The 18,867-nt window shown below is 40.1% G+C and overlaps 1 protein-coding gene across 3 annotated transcripts in view; it reads right to left on the bottom strand.

The window, feature by feature from the left end:
• The window catches only part of LOC133549257 (protein inscuteable homolog), a 140,475-nt gene that overhangs the window by 81,465 nt on the left and 40,143 nt on the right, over positions 1–18,867 (bottom strand). For 2 of the 3 annotated variants that reach the window (XM_061894484.1, XM_061894483.1), the window contains one exon: positions 16,189–16,274. The exons of the other annotated variant lie outside the window; for it this stretch is intronic. In XM_061894484.1, the coding sequence (XP_061750468.1) occupies positions 16,189–16,247 (59 nt within the window). In that variant the 5' untranslated portion in view covers positions 16,248–16,274. The remainder of the gene's footprint in view (positions 1–16,188; positions 16,275–18,867) is intronic. 3 annotated transcript variants of the gene reach the window in all.

The raw sequence follows: 18,867 nt of genomic DNA, 5'->3' as shown, positions 1-18,867 counted from the left end.
AGAGTGTGGACAATAATATTATCACTCATTTTTGGTGAATTTTCAGGTGTAAATAGAGTATTGTTGGCAGTTTCTGGATGTTTTTAGAGTGTATAATGAGCGCAATTGATGAGCCGCCATCTGTTGACTCAACTGTTAGCTATTCATTTACGATTTCCATTTTCTACCGCTTATTCCCTTTTGGGGTCGCGGGGGGCGCTGGCGCCTATCTCAGCTACAATCGGGCGGAAGGCGGGGTACACCCTGAACAAGTCGCCACCTCATCTTTACGATTTCGAACGCATAAAAAACCCAAACATATGTGTTCATGTCTTACACAAGGATTGTGAATGATAAACAACACATCTTTATACAATGTTTGCGTATTTCCAGAGTGACTGCTCTAATAATATGATCAGAGTGCAGAAGCATTACTACAGCGATGTCAATCTCCGAAAATAGCTGAAGGTATTCAGAGCGGAATATTAAAAATGGCTGATTGAATTTGTGGAATTTTGTTACGTTTAGACGGTGTTTTCACATACTTTACCGATCTTAAATACAACTGGATATGGTTTAATGGATAAAATGAAACACAAATATGCATATAAAGTCAACTTGTTTTTTTCCACTCTACTGGCACTTTAAAATGAAAAAAGTAATTTGTTAGAATGGAAGAAGGAAGCAACTCGTCACTCTCGAGTAGGATGTGTTTGTCATCGCTGCATGGAAATGGTTTTAAAAAGACCACGGAAAAGGAGATGGACATGTGGGCAGAAGGCAATACAAGCAAACACACACACACACGCACGCACGCACACACACACACACACACACACACACACACACACACACACACACACACACACACACACATTATTGTATTTGCTACCTTTTTGAGACCTCCAACAAATGCCTTTCTCTTTGGAACCACCATTTCTAGATATATAAATATTTGTATTTCCAGCATTAATAATATATACACACTATGCAAATATAAAAAACTGTGTTGTTAAAAATTATTTGGGATTTCACAAGAAAAAGATCACAATATCACAAGTAAAACTTAGCATTTTGGCAATTTGATAAAAAGTCGGAATTTTACTCAACGCAAGTCCAAATCTTACAAGAAAAACTGAACATTTGTGCAGTATTATGATAAAAGTTGGAATTTTAGTCAATAACAGTCACAATTTTACAAGAAAAGCTTAACATTTTGGCAACTTTATGAAAAGAATCGTAATTTTACTTTACAAGTCACAATGTTATAAAAAAAAACCGTAAAAATGTTGGCATTGTTGTAATAATAATCAGAATTTTACTTGGCAAAATTATGACAAAAGTCATTAATTTACTGAAAAAAATTCACTTTTACAAGAATAACAAAAAAATTGCAATATTGTGATGAGTCGGGATTTAAATGACAAAGTCACCATTTTGCAATAAAAAGTAATAATTTTACATTAAAAAGTAATAATTTTACAAGAAAATATTATAATATCACAGAAACAAAAAGAATATGTGAAATTGTTCCCAATTTTATAAGAAAAAAAGTCAACACTGCGAGAAAAAGACTTGAATTTTTTGTTTGTAATTGTTTTTTAATCTTCCTTATTTACTTCAAGTTATTACAGTATGTCTCCATACACATTTTTATGTTTTATTAATTTTGGCCGATGGTGGTGCATTTCAATTTCTGACACACACTTCATCCATCCATTTTCTACCGCTTGTCCCTTTTGGGGTCGCAGGGGGTGCTGGAGCCTATCTCAGCTGCATTTGGCGGTAGGCGGGGTACACCCTGGACAAGTCGCCACCTCATCGCAGGGCCAACACAGATAGACAGACAACATTTGCATTAATATTATCATCACTATATGATACTATTTTAATAACCAATATATTTTAAATAGTATCCTACAATATTAATAATTATTACCGGTAATAATTATTTATTCTTCTTCTCATTATTATATTATATTATTTAAAAAAACAAAATATACATATTCTTCCACTTCTTATTACATATGTTGACAAGAGGGGGAGCCCTTCACATTTTTACACACACTTGTTATTTCATATCTTGACCATAGGGGAACACTTTTAAAACAGACACAGAGTCAATTAGAAAAATCCCTTCTTTTTGGGACCACCCTCATTTTGATAGATTTTGCCACCAAGGGTGTAAATGAAACATTCAATGGTTTTCCTAACTTGTTCACTGGTCCTCATATTAAAGGTACTTTTCCTTGTTGACATCTCAAGAAAGATAGAAATACAAGAACACACACATGCACACCCAAAACATTGTGGGTTTGGGTGCGACCAGAGTCCGGCCGGGGCCGGTTTGGGGCCCACAGCTCATGTTAATGTCTCATACCCGATGGCTGACCACATACAAAAACTGTGGCAACATTTTGGTGACATTTGATTTCTAAAAATGGATCATGCAAAAACCAAGGTACCATTTATTTCCTTTGTCCCTTGCAAAACAAATCTGAGTTAAATTAGCAGTAGAGTGGAAAAATAAGTTGAGTTTATAAGCTTCATTGTATCAACTGAACCACATCCAATTGTACTTACATTCTGCAAAGTATGTGAAATTTACCAATAAACATCATAAATGATCAGATCACTAACCCTTGAATTTGTGTTGATGTAATAGCACATAATTTACTTATATGCCACAATCCAAACAACCTTCCCTAGTCATGGTGCAAAAAAATGCAACTAACATAAAGGTCAATACACATGGTCACACATAACCAAATCTGCTCACTAAACTTTGTGGCTATTATTAAAAAAACATACAAACAATAAAAACTATTCTAAATTACACCCATTTAAATCCATTAGAGTGCATGATGGGAAAAATATAAAACACCCTCTCCACACTTATCTATGTTTGTCGTATTTCCGCTGCTTAATATTTCTAATTGATTCCAAAACTTTAAGGAGGTCGCCACGGAAGTAAACAAGGTAGCAGTCCAACTTTCACATACTCTTAATATCAAATTATATTAATTATAAATCCATTATACGAATATAACATCTACGCCAACGTCTAAATTATATGCCACATACTTTATTTTTCTGTATGCAGAAAAAGCTTGTGCACCCGTGACTTAAAAGTTCATGAAATCTGCGCCACCTGAGCTGTGAGAAAAAAAATGCAACTAACACAAAGGTCAATACAAATGGTCACACATAACACAATCTGCTCACTGAATTTTGAGGCTATTATAAAAATAAAAAAGAAACATTCAAAAATACACCCATTTAAATCCAGTAAACCTGATCAATGACCCTTGGATTCATTTTGGTGTAATATCACATAATTTACTTATATGCCAAAATCCAAACCACCTTCCCTAGTCATGGTGGGGAAAAAAATGCAACTAACATTAAGGTCAACACACATGGTCACCCAACACAGTCTGCTCACTGAACTTTGAGGATATTATTTAAAAAAAACTCCAAATAGCATTAAACAAAAAATCTAAATTACATCCATTTAAATCCAGTAAATCAGATAAATGACCCTTAAATTTACTACGGTGTTAAAGGACATAATTTACTAATACGCCACAATCCAAACAACCTTCCCTATTCATGGTGCAAAAAAAAAATGTAACTAACATAAAGGTCAACACACATGGTCACACTTAACACAATCTGCTCACTGAGATTTGAGAATATTTTTTTTTTTAAAACACCCAAACACCATGAACAATAGTTTCTAAATTACACCTATTAAAATCCAGCATATCAGATCAATAACCCTTGAATTTATTTAGATGTTATAGCACATAATTTACTTATATGCCACAGTCCAAACAACCTTCCCTAGTCATGGTACAACAAAAAAATGCAACTAATATAAAGGTCAACACACATGGTCACACGTAACCCAATCTGCTCACTGAACATTGAGGATATTATAAAAATAAAAAATAAAAACACCATTAAAAAAAATTATAAATTACACCCATTAGAGTGCATGATGGGAATAATATAAAACACTCTCTCCACATTTATTTATGTTTGGCGCATTATAGCTGCTTGATATTTCTAATTGATTACAGAACTTTAAGGAGTTTGTCACGGAAGTAAACAAGGTCGCAGTCCAACTTTCACATACTCTTAATATCCAATTATATGAATTATACTTCTATTATATTAATATAACATGTACACTAATGTCTAAATTATATGCCACATACTTAATTTTTCTGTATGCAGAGAAAACATGTGCACCCGTGACTTAAAAGTTCATGAAATCTGCACCACCTGAGCTGTGAGAACGGTCAAAACACACATAACTAAATCAACGTCTAAATGTACAAGTTCGTTTTGATTGCGTCATGCCCAAAGGTCGCACCCGTGCTCCTCTTGTGGCTCCACGTGGAAACTGGACACTGTGTTCTCCTGCTGGTCCATTTGGACCCACTCGGCAAAGGGCAGACACATGACTGCCAGATGTTACAAGAAGACTTTAAAAGCGCAGCCAGATTGGACCGAAACTCCAAACAGTCCATTTCAGACTCAACGTGTTCTAAATGTGATTCTTGTTGTCATTTGTTCCGGTCTTCCTTCAACCGGACACTCATCTGGTTACATGTAACTGTCCCAATGCATCACACGACATGCCTGGTTCTGGTTCGAATCAACTGGCATGACAGGAAATCCTTCTTGTGGATCAAAACAAAAATCCAGGGCGGTCTTTCAAAAGGGATTTTTTTATAGTCAAACCTGGTACGTTAGTAATGTTTTTGGTATGTCAGCATGAGCACAGCTAAAAAGGATCCGCATGAATACACAGATCTCATTTGGGAATTTTTCCTCCTCAAAAACCACTCAGATAAACACATAAACACGGCGGATACTTGATAGTTTAATGAGGTCGAGAAGACGCTCAAACTTGACTATCGAGAATAAGTACCGTATTTTCTGAACCAGGTTAGAAGGTCTATGCAGGTCTTTTTTCATACAAAAGGTGCATTAAAGGGGTAATCCATCCATCCATTTTCTACCGCTTATTCCCTTTCGGGATCGCGGGGGGCGCTGGCGCCTATCTCAGCTACAATCGGGCGGAAGGCGGAGTACACCCTGGACAAGTCGCCACCTCATCGCAGGGCCAACACAGATAGACAGACAACATTCACACTCACATTCACACACTAGGGCCAATTTAGTGTCGCCAATCAACCTATCCCCAGGTGCATGTCTTTGGAGGTGGGAGGAAGCCGGAGTACCCGGAGGGAACCCACGCATTCACGGGGAGAACATGCAAACTCCACACAGAAAGATCCCGAGCCTGGATTTGAACCCAGGACTGCAGGACCTTCGTATTGTGAGGCAGACGCACTAACCCATCTGCCACCGTGAAGCTCTAAAGGGGTAATATTATGATTTTTTTTTCTAAATTTAAAACATTTCCTTGTGGACTCCATAACATGTGATGGTGGTTCTTTGCTCAAAATGTTGCACGGATTATGTTTTACAGATCATCTTCAAGCCGCTTTCTGAGAGCCGCTTCAGGATGCGCCGTTTTGTGGGCGGTCTTATTTATGTGCCTCCACTTCGACAGTGTCTTCTCCTCATCATTTTTGTTGTGCCGCTAACTGTTTTAATGACATTCAGACTTTACTTAAATTAATAACGGAGCAGCATCTTCTCATCCGTGGCTCACTAGTGCCAGGAAATGTGTCCCTTGAAAAAACGTCCGACCGGAATTCTCTAATAACTAAAGTTCCATGAGTGATTTATATAAACCCACCCCACTGCTAGTTTTTAACGCTTCCATAGCGAGATATAAGTTAGAACTTTACGCTACTTTATATTACAAATGGCAACAGCAGAGTGTGAATGCCCCATAACAAGAAGATAGTGAAAAAGAAGAAGCTTATTGATTACGGTAGTGGTTCTCAACCTTTTTTCCAGTGATGTACCCCCTGTGAACATTTTTTTAATTCAACTACCCCCTAATCAGAGCAAAGTATTTTTGGTTGAAATAAAGAGATAAAGAAGTAAAATACAGCACTATGTCATCAGTATCTGATTTGTTAAATTGCATAACAGTGCAAAATATTGCTCATTTGTCGTGGTCTTTCCTGAACTATTTGGAAAAAAAGATATAAAAATACCTAAAAACTAGTTGAAAAATTAACAAGTGATTGAATTATAAATAAAGATTTCTACACATAGAAGTAATGATCAACTTAAAGTGCTCTCTTTGCGGATTGTAGCAGAGATCCATCTGGATTCCTTACATTAATTCTAAACATTTCTTCACAAAAAAAGAAATCTTTAACATCAATATTTATGGAACATGTCCACAAAAAATCTAGCTGTATTGCATTGTTGCATTTTTTTTCACAGTTTATGGACTTACATCCATATTTTGTTCAAGTATTATTCAATAAAGATATTTATAAAAGATTTTTGAATTGTTGCTATTTTTAGAATATTTTTTTAAAAATCTCACGTACCCCTTGGCATACCTTCAAGTACCCCCAGGGGTACGCGTACTTAATTTGAGAACCACTGGAGTACGGTGTCATGACGGACTACAGTGGCTGACGAGCGCAACTTTTCATGGGCTCAAGTACGAGAAGGTAAGAAAAGTTGGTTTTGCATAATATTGTGAAAAAAAACGCCAGTTGATATGTCTGCTAATGGGTGCCATTTTGCGGTCCTTATACACACACCATAGTAATACTTTAATCGCTGACTACTGTAACTGTAATGGGTCGACAATCCATCAAGTGGTGCGGCTTCAAAGTCATACTAAAACATTTTGACAGATTTTGGAGTGCCTTGTGTAGTGTTCTTTAATTTCAAATACAACATTTAAAGTTTTGGTGTTGTTTACTAGCGTCACATTGCAGTCCACACTTATCTCTTATGTGTGAGTGCCATCTACTGGTCACACTTATCATTATACCATGTACCAAATATAATAACTTTGAGGTCACAACCAGATGTACTCCGTACATTGGGCACACCGGGTTATTAGGCGCACTGTCGATGTTTCAGAAAATGAAAGCATCTTAAGTGCGCCTTGAAGTCCGAAAAATAAGGTAAACGTCGGAACAACGTTTTCCCTGGAGACCGTGCGGAAGACTCAATGCCGTTGTCAGTCTCAACCTGCGTATGTCACACAGAGGGTTGGGGCCACGATAAATGTTCCCAAAAATTATTACTGATAAACAATGTTATTGTCAGCAATATGGTTGACTTAATTAAGTACTATCCATCCATCCATTTTTTACCGCTTGTCCCTTTCGAGGTCGTGGGGGGTGCTGGAGCCTATCTCAGCTGCAATCGGGCGGAAGGCAGAGTACACCCTGGACAAGTCGCCACCTCATCGCAAATTAAGAACAAATGTAATCATAATATATTGGATAATGCAAGAAATCATTTAAAAGGGTTTCAACGTTTGTTTTTCAGTACTATAGAATTGTTTACCATCCATCCATCCATTTTTCTGCTGCCTATCCGAGTCCGGGTCGCAGGGACAGCTGTCCAAGCAGACATGCCCAGACTTCCCTGTCCCTGACCACCTCCTGTAGTTCCACCAGGAGGACACACTGAGGCATAGTCTCTCTGGAGTCTAGACCAGGGGCGCTCACACTTTTTCTGCAGGCGAGCTACTTTTCAATTGACCAAGTCGAGGAGATCTACCTCATTCCTATTTATAATTTATATTTATTTATTTATGAAAGAGACATTTTTGTTAACAAGTTAATGGTGTTTAATGATAATACAAGCATGTTTAACACACATAGATTCCTTTCTTTCATGAAGACAAGAATATAAGTTGGTGTATTTGATTCTGATGACTTGCATTGATTGGAATTAGACAGTGGTGCTGATAACGTCCGCATTTTCAAATGGAGGGAAAAAAAAGTCCTCCTTTCTGTCCAATACCACATGAAAGTGGTTGGATTTGGCATCTCATTTGTCCAACTTGCCTACTCGTTTTTAAACACTTTGTTATGAGAGTAGCATATGTGTGTGGCCCTTTAATGTCTGGCAGCAGGTGAGTGACGTCAGTGAGAGTGCGGGTGGGCAAGCAAGTGAGAAAGCGGTCGCTGAGGGCGGGGGAGAAATACTTTGGCATCAAACTCCGTAGCTTGCTAGCTTGTGCACGCTAGCTTTCTGAGACTCTTATTTTGTTAGCACAGGCAGGATGAAACAGGTCTTTTATGGTGAAGACAGGAACTGTGCAGTCGGTTTTTAGAGTTTTGACAGTAGGTACGGAGTCTCTAGAAATAAAATGTGTTTCTCTGCGTCCGCCCTGTTAGTGATTTTTTTCTTAAATATGAGCTCGCAGCAGCCAGCGTCATCTCACAAGATCCTCGGGTGCCGAGATTGTCAAACAATTGACGAAAGTGAAGTCTTGGTATGATTGATGATTGCTCATTTTTATGTATATTTTTTAATGCCTGGCTCGAGATCGACTGACACACCCTCCGACATCGACCAGTCGATCGCGATCGACGTAATGGGCTCCCCTGGTCTAGACTGTTCGAGGTCTGCCTACGAGGCCTCCTCCTGGCTGGACATGCCCAAAACAACTCACCTGGGAGGTGTCCAGGAGGCATCCGTTCTAGATGCTCGAGCCCCCTCAGCTGGCTCCTCTCGACGTGAAGGAGCAGCGGCTCTACTCAGAGCCTCTCCGGATGATCGAGCTCCTCACCCCATTTCTGAGGGTGATCCCCGACATCCTGCAGAAAAAACTAATTTCTGCCGCTTGTATTCGCGGCTTTGTCCTTTTGGTCATTACTTACGGCTCCTGACCATAGGTGAGGGTAGGCTTGTAGTCTGACCAATAAATTAAGAGCTTCCTCTTCACCGCAACAACCCGGTCACAGTAACTGCATCACTGTGTTTACCATCATAAATATATAAACAAAAAAATAAAATAGACTCGTTTTCTGTTAGCAAAAATGTACTTTTAATAAACATTGAACATCTTAAAGTACGTTTTCCCCTCGGTTTAAAAATCTAAGTCGTCATAGCGTTCTCGCTGTTTGTCTGTGTTGATGGGCTCATATTGCTGATCCAGTTTGAGAAGCAAGGAGTAGGACCTCACGGAATAGGATCTCTTTCTCCATGTTTGAAACAAGAGACAAATTACCCCCACCCCAAAACTAAGGCTTTGCTACTGCTTCACCCCACAGGGTATGACTGAAAATGGAGTAGCGCCGCCAGTAGCTAGCAAGTTGCAAGTCATGTGGTTTCTGTGTCAACATGTGTATATGTGTATACTGTGGAGTCTTCGCGTCTCATTCATCGTAAAAGACCTCATCGGTGGAGTGGGCGGATGATGGTTGCGTGGAAGCTCCACAACAGTCACAAAGGCGGGAGAAGGCTGCAGCAAAGATGGGCCCCCAATAGTCTTGGTCTCCATGGCATTGGACCCTGGCCTTCTCTTTGCCAAGGACAAATTGGTGGCTGTCTATGCACCAGTCTCCCCACCTTAAAAGATTCCACGCACAGGCGTTCTCCTGAATGCAGTCCCACCAACAGGAGGACAATCATACTCGTTTCGAGTGATCGCCGACGATATGTCCAAGTTTTTTTCTCGGGCCCAGTCCGTGCAACGTCGCCCCACAGGAGCCCAGTCTGAGATCGACTATTTTTTACTCATTATTCCCCAGCGTCTACCTTTCCCCCACCTTTTAAGGGGCGGCGTAAGTGGCGACCCATCACCGTTCCTGTTCTGTCTCTCTGTACAATGTTTGTCTAATCTTGAACGGGTTCATGGTGAAAATGAAATTCCGCTATACTTGTGTAATGGCAATAAAGAGCATACCATACCAAGTACCGTATTTTTTGGAGTATAAGTTGCCTCGGAGTATAAGTCGCACCTGCCGAAAATGCATAATAAAGAAGGAAAAAAACATATATAAGTCGCACTGGAGTATAAGCCACATTTTTTGGGGAAATTTATTTGATAAAACCCAACACCAAGAATAGACATTTAAAAGGCAATTTAAAATAAATAATGAACAGTGAACAACAGGCTGAATAAGTGTACGTTATATGACGCATAAATAACCAACTGAGAAGGTGCCTGGTATGTTAACGTAACATATTATGGTAAGAGTCATTCAAATAACTATAACATATAGAACATGCTATACGTTTACCAAACAATCTGTCACTCCTAATTGCTAAATCCGATGAAATCTTATACGTCTAGTCGCTTACTTGAATGAGCTAAATAATATTATTTGATATTTTACGGTAATGTGTTAATAATTTTTCACATAAGTCGCACCCTCAGCCAAACTATGAAAAAAACTGCGAGTTATAGTCCGAAAAACACGGTAAACAATTTATGGTTTAAATAACTGACCTACTGACTATCAGCCCAAATTTAGTGAGGGGTTCGAAGTCCAAATATAACCTAAGTGGTTCGATCCCTGCCTTTACCATTATGTACCGGTCGAGAACCCTGCTCGTCCGCATGAGAGGCAAGCGTTCTGACTACCGTGCTAAAAGCCCGGGGTGGCCCTTGGGAACTAGCATTGCTCTTAAAGTTGTCGGGGAGCGAAGTTTACTGACGTACACACAGGCTGACCTCTATTACACAAAGACTTGACTGCATGGTTGATAGTTGAATCAGGTCAACAAATAACCAACAATTCTAAAAACCCCTAAAGATGTTATGTCCAAAAACTGGAAGACACACAACTTTTTAGTTATGAAAGTTCCATGGTTTGGTTTTCAATGAGCAAACTGTTTTGAGTGTATTTACAACATCTTTAAAGGGGAACATTATCACAATTTCAAAAGGGTTAAAAACAATAAAAATCAGTTCGCAGTGGCTTGTTTTATTTTTCAAAGTTTTTTTCAAAATTTTACACCTCCCAGAATATCCCTAAAAAAAGCTTTAAAGTTCTTGATTTTCGCTATTTGCGATGAGACTGTCCATTTCCCTGTGACGTCATACAGGGCTGCCAATACAAACAACATGACGGTTACCACAGCGAGATATAGCGACATTAGCTCGGATTCAGACTCCGATTTCAGCGGCTTAAGCGATTCAACAGATTACGCATGTATTGAAACGTATGGTTGGAGTATGGAGGCAGATAGCGAAAACGAAATTGAATAAAAAACTGAAGCTATTGAGCGAATAGCTATTGACGCTATTCGGCCATAGCATGGGTGTACCTAATGAAGTGCCCCATAGCATGGCTGCCTTATTAGCATCGCCGGTAAAATGTGCGGACCAAACGATCTGGACTTTCGCATCTTGTGACACTGGAGCAACTTAAATCCGTCGATTGGTAAGTGTTTGTTTCGCATTAAATGTGGGTATCTAGTTTCAAATGTACATACAGCTAGCGTATATAGCATGTTAGCATCGATTAGCGTAGCATGTTAGCATCGATTAGTTGGCAGTCATGCTGCGACCAAATATGTCTGATTAGCATATAAGTCAACAACATCAACACAACTCACCTTTGTGATTTCGTTGACTTATCCATTTTCTACCGCTTATTCCCTTTCGGGGTCACGGGGGGCGCTGGCGCCTATCTCAGCTACAATCGGGCGAAAGGCAGTGTACACCCTGGACAAGTCGCCACCTCATCGCAGGGCCAACACAGATAGACAGACAACATTCACACTCACATTCACACAGTAGGGCCAATTTAGTGTTGCCAATCAACCTATCCCCAGGTGCATGTCTTTGGAAGTGGGAGGAAGCCGGAGTACCCGGGGGGAACCCACGCATTCACGGGGAGAAAATGCAAACTCCACACAGAAAAATCCCAAGCCTGGATTTGAACCCAGGACTGCAGGAACTTCGTATTGTGAGGCAGACGCACTAACCCCTCTGCCACCAAATGCATCTGCAGGTTATCCATACATCTCTGTGCCATGTCTGTCTTAGCATCGCCGGTAAAATGTGCAGACACTCTGGCACATTCAATGGGGTCTAGTAGCAAATTTTTTGTTACACCCTCGGACAACACACCGACGAGGCATGATGTCTCCAAGGTTCCAAAAAATTGTCGAAAAAACGGAAAATAACAGAGCTGAGACCCGGTGTTTGTAATGTGAAAATGAAAATGGCGGCTGTATTACCTCGGTGACGTCACGTTCTGACGTCATCGCTACAAGACCGATAAACAGAAAGGTGTTTAATTTGCCAAAATTCACCCATTTAGAGTTCGGAAATCGGTTAAAAAAATACATGGTCTTTTTTCTGCAACATCAAGGTATATATTGACGCTTGCATAGGTTTGGTGATAATGTTCCCCTTTAAAGTTAAACTTTTAATTTCAGAGACCAATTTTTGCCAACCTATGATTTATCATAAGTACACAAAAGACACTCCATCCAAACTCTAACCGGTGTTATCACTACCGGCTGTGTTTTGTTCGGGCGATTTGGACACTTCTGGAAACCTCATCTGTGCTGCTGTGACAGTCATGTGCTCATCTCTCACGCCACAGTCACATTACCCGAGGAAGATAGGGGTGAACACCTCCAGGTTTCGTAGGGCTGAAACCAGTCGGTTATTTCCCGGCGCGACAGCTGTTATTATCAGTATGGCGTCAGGGGAGCGTGTTGGGTTTGTGACGACTGTGATGTTTGTCAGAGTGGTAAAGTACTGACAGATTCAAAGCAGCACCTTTGTGTCAGACGGTGGAATTATATCATTACTGATGATTACAGGGTAAAGCTCGATTTTAAGGTCATGTTCGTGTTTAGCAAGAGACAAAAAGTGCTTAGCTAAACAGAGGTAAATGTTTTTTTGGTGCTGTCAAGAAAAAAAGTATAAAATTAATATAATACAAAATTATTAAATATGACATTGTTCTTCATCTCTTCTGAAGAATCCACCTGTCTTTGTTAATGTATTTCAGCAGGAAGTGTTCCCAAACAGGAGACCTTAACGAGGGAAGCCGGTTTTCAAACTAACTTGGCACTGAGTTGTCAGGAGTGTTGATACTTTGATACGAAATCAATTTTAACATGCCAAAAATACATTGATTACTACACGTTGCAATATTGTTAATACCAAAGATTGTTTAATAGGGGTGTACGAAAAAAATCGACTCACATCCGAATTGGCTTATAATTTTCCAGCCCAAAAGATTTTTATAAATACATTTTTAGGTCATTCCCATGCAGTCAGAAGGAGCTTTTCTAAAAAGGTTTCATTATAATTATTATACCAAATAATACATTGCGAGAATCGGTTTGAAATGAGAATCTTGTTGAATCGAGAATCGATTCCGAGTCAATTGGGTACCCCAGGAATTGTAATCAGATCGAATGGTTAGGTGCTCACAGATTCACATCTCTATTTTTCAACACTAGCTGCATTTCCATTAAAGTTTTTCACTAAAAATAAGCGATATTGTATATCGCGTTTGATTTTCAAATTCAATATTGATAAGTCATCCTTGTTTTTATCAAATATATCAAGTTTTTAGTCTGAAATAAGGCTAAAATTCCAAACATTAACGATCCATGAAAATTGAGCAGAAACTTTAAGGATATTTTTCACCCCGTTATAACCCTGGCTCTAGGTACGAAAACTTTACAGAAATTTACCTGACATTTTTCACCCCATTGTAACCCTCCATCTAAGTAGGGAAAATTCACGAAAATTTATGGGACATTTTTCACCCCCTTGTAACCCTAGCTCTAAGTAAGGAAACTTTACAGAAATTTATCGGACATTTTTCACCCCATTGTAACCTTAGCTTTAAGTAGGGAAACTTTACAGAAATTTAGCTGACATGTTTCACCCCATTGTAACCCTAGCTCCAAGTAGGGAAAATTCACGAAAATGTATCGGAAATTTTTCACCTCATTATAAATCTAGCTCTAAGCAGGGAAACTTTACAAAAATTTATCAGACAATTTTCACTCGTTATAACCCTAGCTCTAAGTACGGAAACTTTACAGAAATTTACCTGACATTTTTCACCCCATTGTAACCCTCCCTGGAAGTAGGAAAAATTCACGAAAATTTATTGGACATTTTTCACCCCATTGTAACCCAAGCTCTAAGTAGGAAAACTTTACATAAATTTATCGGACATTTTTCACCCCATTCTAACCCTAGCTCTAAGTAGGGAAACTTTACAGAAATTTATCGGACACTTCACCCCATTCTAACCCTAGCTCTAAGTAGAGAAACTTAACAGAAATTTAGCAGACATTTTTCACCCCATTGTAACCCTCGCTCCAAGTAAGGAAACTTTACGGAAATTTATCGGACATTTTATACCCCATTCTAACCCTAGCTCTAAATAGGGAAACTTAACGGAAATTTACTGGACATTTTTTACCCCGTTGTAAATCTAGCTCTAAATAGGAAAACATTGTGAAAATGTATTGGACATTTTTCACCCATTGTAACCCTAGCTCTAAGTATGGCAACTTTGCAGAAATTTGTCGGACATTTTTCACCGCATTGTAACCCTCGCTTTAAGTAGGGAAAATTCACAAAAATTTATCGGAATTTTTTCACCCCATTGTAACCCTAGCTCTTAGTAGGGCAACTTTATAGACATTTATCTGACATTTTTCACCCCATTGTAACATTCCCTTTAAGTAGGACAACTTTGCAGAACTGTACGGGACATTTTTCACCTCATTGTTACCCTCGTTCCAAGTAGGGAAAATTCAGGAACATTTTTCGTAAATGTTTCACCCCATTGTAACCCTAATTACTAGCCAAGACTCCCTCTCGGCAGTCTTACTGAGTGTACGCGTGACACGAGGCATACTTCCTGTCCCTTAAAGGGGAACATTATCACCAGACCTATGTAAGCGTCAATATATACCTTGATGTTGCAGAAAAAAGACCATATGTTTTTTTAAACGATTTCCGAACTCTAAAAGGGTGAATTTGGCGATCTATATGCTTTTCAATTGTTCGCTGCTGGAGTGATGACCTTTCACCCATGATGTCCCAATGGGAAGCAATCCACCATTTTCTCAAACACATTACACACACACAAGTCAAATTAGCTCTGTTATTTTCCGTTTTTTCGACCGTTTACCGTACCTTGGAGACATCATGCCTCGTCGGTTTGTTGTCGGAGGGTGTAACAACACGATCAGGGACGGATTCAAGTTGATTTACGTGGAGTGTGCATCGATTAGCACGGCATGCTAATCGGTGCTAACATGCTATTTAGGCTAGCTGTATGTACATATTGCATCGTTATGCCTCATTTGCAGCTATATTTGCATCCAGCCTTTCCCTCCACCCACATTTAATGCCAAACAAAACCATACCAATCGACGGATTCAAAAGATGCGAAAGTCCCTCGTTTGGTCTGTGCATTTTACCGGCGATGCTACGACAGACATGGCACAGAGATGGCAAGAATGTGTGGATATCCTGCGACACTCAAAGCAGATGCATTTCCGACGATAAAGTCAACGAAATCACAAAGGTGAGTTTTGTTGATGTTATTGACTTATGTGCTAATCAGACATATTTGGTCACGGCATGACTGCCAGCTAAGCAATGCTAAAATGCTATTCAGGCTAGCTATATGTACATTTGTAGCTATATTTGCATCCAGCCTTTCCCTCCATCCACATTTAATGCCAAACAAACACCTACCAATCGACGGATTTAAGTTGCTCCAGTGGTCAAAAGATGCAATCGTTGGTTAGAAGGCGATTGCCGAATAGCTTCAATAGCTATTTGCTCAATAACTTCAGTTTCTTCTTCAATTTCGTTTTCGCTATCTGCCTCCACACTCCAACCATCCGTTTCAATACATGCGTAATCTGTTGAATCGCTTAAGCCGCTGAAATCTGAGTCTGAATCCTGAGCTAATGTCGCGATATCTTGCTGGGCTATCTGCCAAGTTTGTTTGTATTGGCATCACTATGTGACGTCACAGGAAAATGGACGGCGGATTTACAGATAGCGAAAATCAGGCACTTTAAAGCCTTTTTTCGGGATATTCCATGATGGGTAAAATTAAAAAAAAAAAATAAGAAAAATAAAATAAGCCACTGGGAAATGATTTTTATTGGTTTTAACCCTTCTGAAATTGTGATAATGTTCCCCTTTAATGAACCGTGTGTGAAATCAGCAAATTGCAAAAGAAGGAACACTTACACCCTGACTTCTTTCTGTCGATTTTGGAATCCGTAAAGTTTTTTTGGAGTTTGACCAAAAAGTTTTGGGATCTTTCTACTTGCCTGCTTGGCGAAGACGAGAGGGAGCTGCTCTGCCTGGAGCTGCACTGAGGCGTCGCCATCCTGCCCCCCTTGCTTCAGATGATCACCTGGCATGCAAAAAAGAACAGATCTCACATATTTGTCCGAGACCGTTGTACATGCACGGGCACATGTTGCATCTCCACTCCCACGTCTCCTTATTGATCTGCCACCAAGCGTCCGTATCTTGTCTTGGCTTCTTCTGCTGCGACTAATTCAATTATGAACCGAGCTCCCGGTCGGAAGTAGCTGCAGGGCCGCGGTGTGCCAGTGGAATCATATTTCTTATCTTCTAATTTACTGGCTGGCCGCCAGCCAAGGCCGCTCTCCTCACTACTTTGAGCCTTAAGTGCCGCGACTTTATTCCGCCGTTTTTATTGATGAATCCCATTTGGATTAGTCCGTTTTCAAACCGCCGACGCACCCTCCGCCCAACCCTGCCTCCCGGAGCTACGCTTTAACCCTTTTAGTTAATGACATCCTGCGGCGGGGGCCGATCGTTTCGTGTTGACTGTGGAGTTTAATTAGCCGCTAGTTAAGAACGTGACAATGTGCTTCACTCACGCACAGGAACACACAGCCCATTAGCAGCCTCGGGGGCCATGACCGCCGGGTCCACTTCATCACAACGCAAGCTAGCGTGAGGCATGTTGAGTGTTAAATAGGGTTGTACGGTATACCAGAATTAGTATAGTACCGCGATACTAATGAATAATTTTTGGTACTATATCACCTCTGAAATGTACCGGTGCCACGCCCCCATCTGAGCGCCCGCGTCGTCGTCACGTCGTGACGTTGTTGGTTTTACGGGCAGAGGAGCATGTTCGGCAGCGCACAATCACAGAGTACTTACAAGCAGACAGTGTGTTTGAGTTTGAGTTTGAGTTTATTTCGAACATGCAAGCATACAACATGATACATCACAATTTCCAGTTTCTCTTTTCAACATGTTCAAAAAGGGGTAGGAAGAAGCAGAGCTCATTTAATCCTACCCATTTTCTTTTACATAACAGTTGCTAAAACTTTTGTTCACTTGCTGTTCTCAATGTATTCACAATATACTCCATAAGTAATCACAATAAAAATAAATAAATAATTGGTGAAGTAAGTTTTATTCCATACGATGAGATAAGTAAGATTATTTTGAGAATGAAAGAATGAATGGGTGAATAAAATCCGAAAGTGTGTAGACAGAAAGGAGAGAACGGATGCATTTTAAGCCCAAGTAAGTAAGTATTGTAAGCGTTGCTCTGGTTTGTCGACAAATTGGAAGTTGCTGGCAGTCTTCAAAGTACCCAAAAGCTGCCACAAATGATTGGAGGATGCGGGAAGAACTGTGGATTACATCAGACAGTCTACCCCGCAGTTTTGAGGACCAGTCATAGAGAATTTAGAGTGAAAGGCAAATTTTATTTTCACCCGCATAAAAAATCATTCTAACTTGGATTGTTTCCCTGGCTTCGAATCTCTCCCGAAGGACAGCGCAGCGAAAACACAACAAACTCTTCTTGTCTCTCGTGGACACACACCTGTTGTTGTTGACTCTGGACTAACGACTGCAACACATCAAGGCCGCGGGACAGAGACACACTACGGGCTTACACACACACACACACACAGCCACAAAAATATATGCCACACATACACACCCCATCCCCACCCCCAACCCAACGCCCTCGACACAAATCCCATAGGGGTGAGAAATGGATGGTCAGCGCCTGAGAGCTGCGGCCTACCACCATGACCTTGAACTACCTTCCCTCTGTTGCTAGATATCTCGAGATGCTTGTTGTAATATGTATATGTGCTTTGCTATGGAGGTTTTTTTTCCCACTCCAGACTGGGCCCCCTTAGGATCCCCGTCTGGATTGTATTTTTTTACTCATCCTTCCCCAGCGTTTGCCTTTTTCCAATCTTTTACGGGGCGCCTTATGGCGGCCCATCAGCGTTCTTATTCTGTAACCCTGTACACTGTTTGTCTAATTTTGAACAGGTCTGTGCTGAAAACAAAGTTTCGTTGTACTTGTGCAATGACAATAAATACCTATCCTATGTTGGCTCAAAAACTAAAGATAAAGGTGAAGTTATAACACTTAAATGCCCTCAGGAAGAGGTGCTTGAGACATGGCTAGCTAACGTCCATCCGCCGTCGGCAGTGCTTTAGCTACTTCCAAATCACTAATCCTCGCCTCCATGGCGACAAATAAAGTAAGTTACTTACAAGTATCATCCCTGCAGGATGAGGAATAGCTAAACATGCTTCACTACACACCGAAGCTCACCGGCATCACAATGTAAACAAACTCCATGGGTGGATCTACAACTAACATCCACTGTAATGATATCAAGTACAGGCACGTATGTAGTCGATACTACTATGATTACGCCAATATTCTTTGGCATCACAACATCCTTCGTTTTTTTTTAAATGTATATTATGTTTATAAAATCAGGAAATATGTCCCTGCACACATGAGGACTTTGAATATGACCTATCTGAGACTTAGACTTCCTTTTTATTGTCATTCAAATTTGAACTTTACAGTACAGATAAAAACATTTTGTTGCATTAGCTCATGGTAGAGCAGGTTAGAAATTCAATAAGGTGCAGGTATAAATAAATGTACGATCCTGCAACTACTTGGTATTGAATTTACACCC

The sequence above is a fragment of the Nerophis ophidion genome, linkage group LG03 (genome assembly GCF_033978795.1).
Source record: "Nerophis ophidion isolate RoL-2023_Sa linkage group LG03, RoL_Noph_v1.0, whole genome shotgun sequence".
Taxonomy (NCBI): Eukaryota; Metazoa; Chordata; class Actinopteri; order Syngnathiformes; family Syngnathidae; genus Nerophis; species Nerophis ophidion.
Note: the sequence above shows the minus strand (reverse complement) of the source record. Positions and strands in the feature narration are given on the sequence as shown.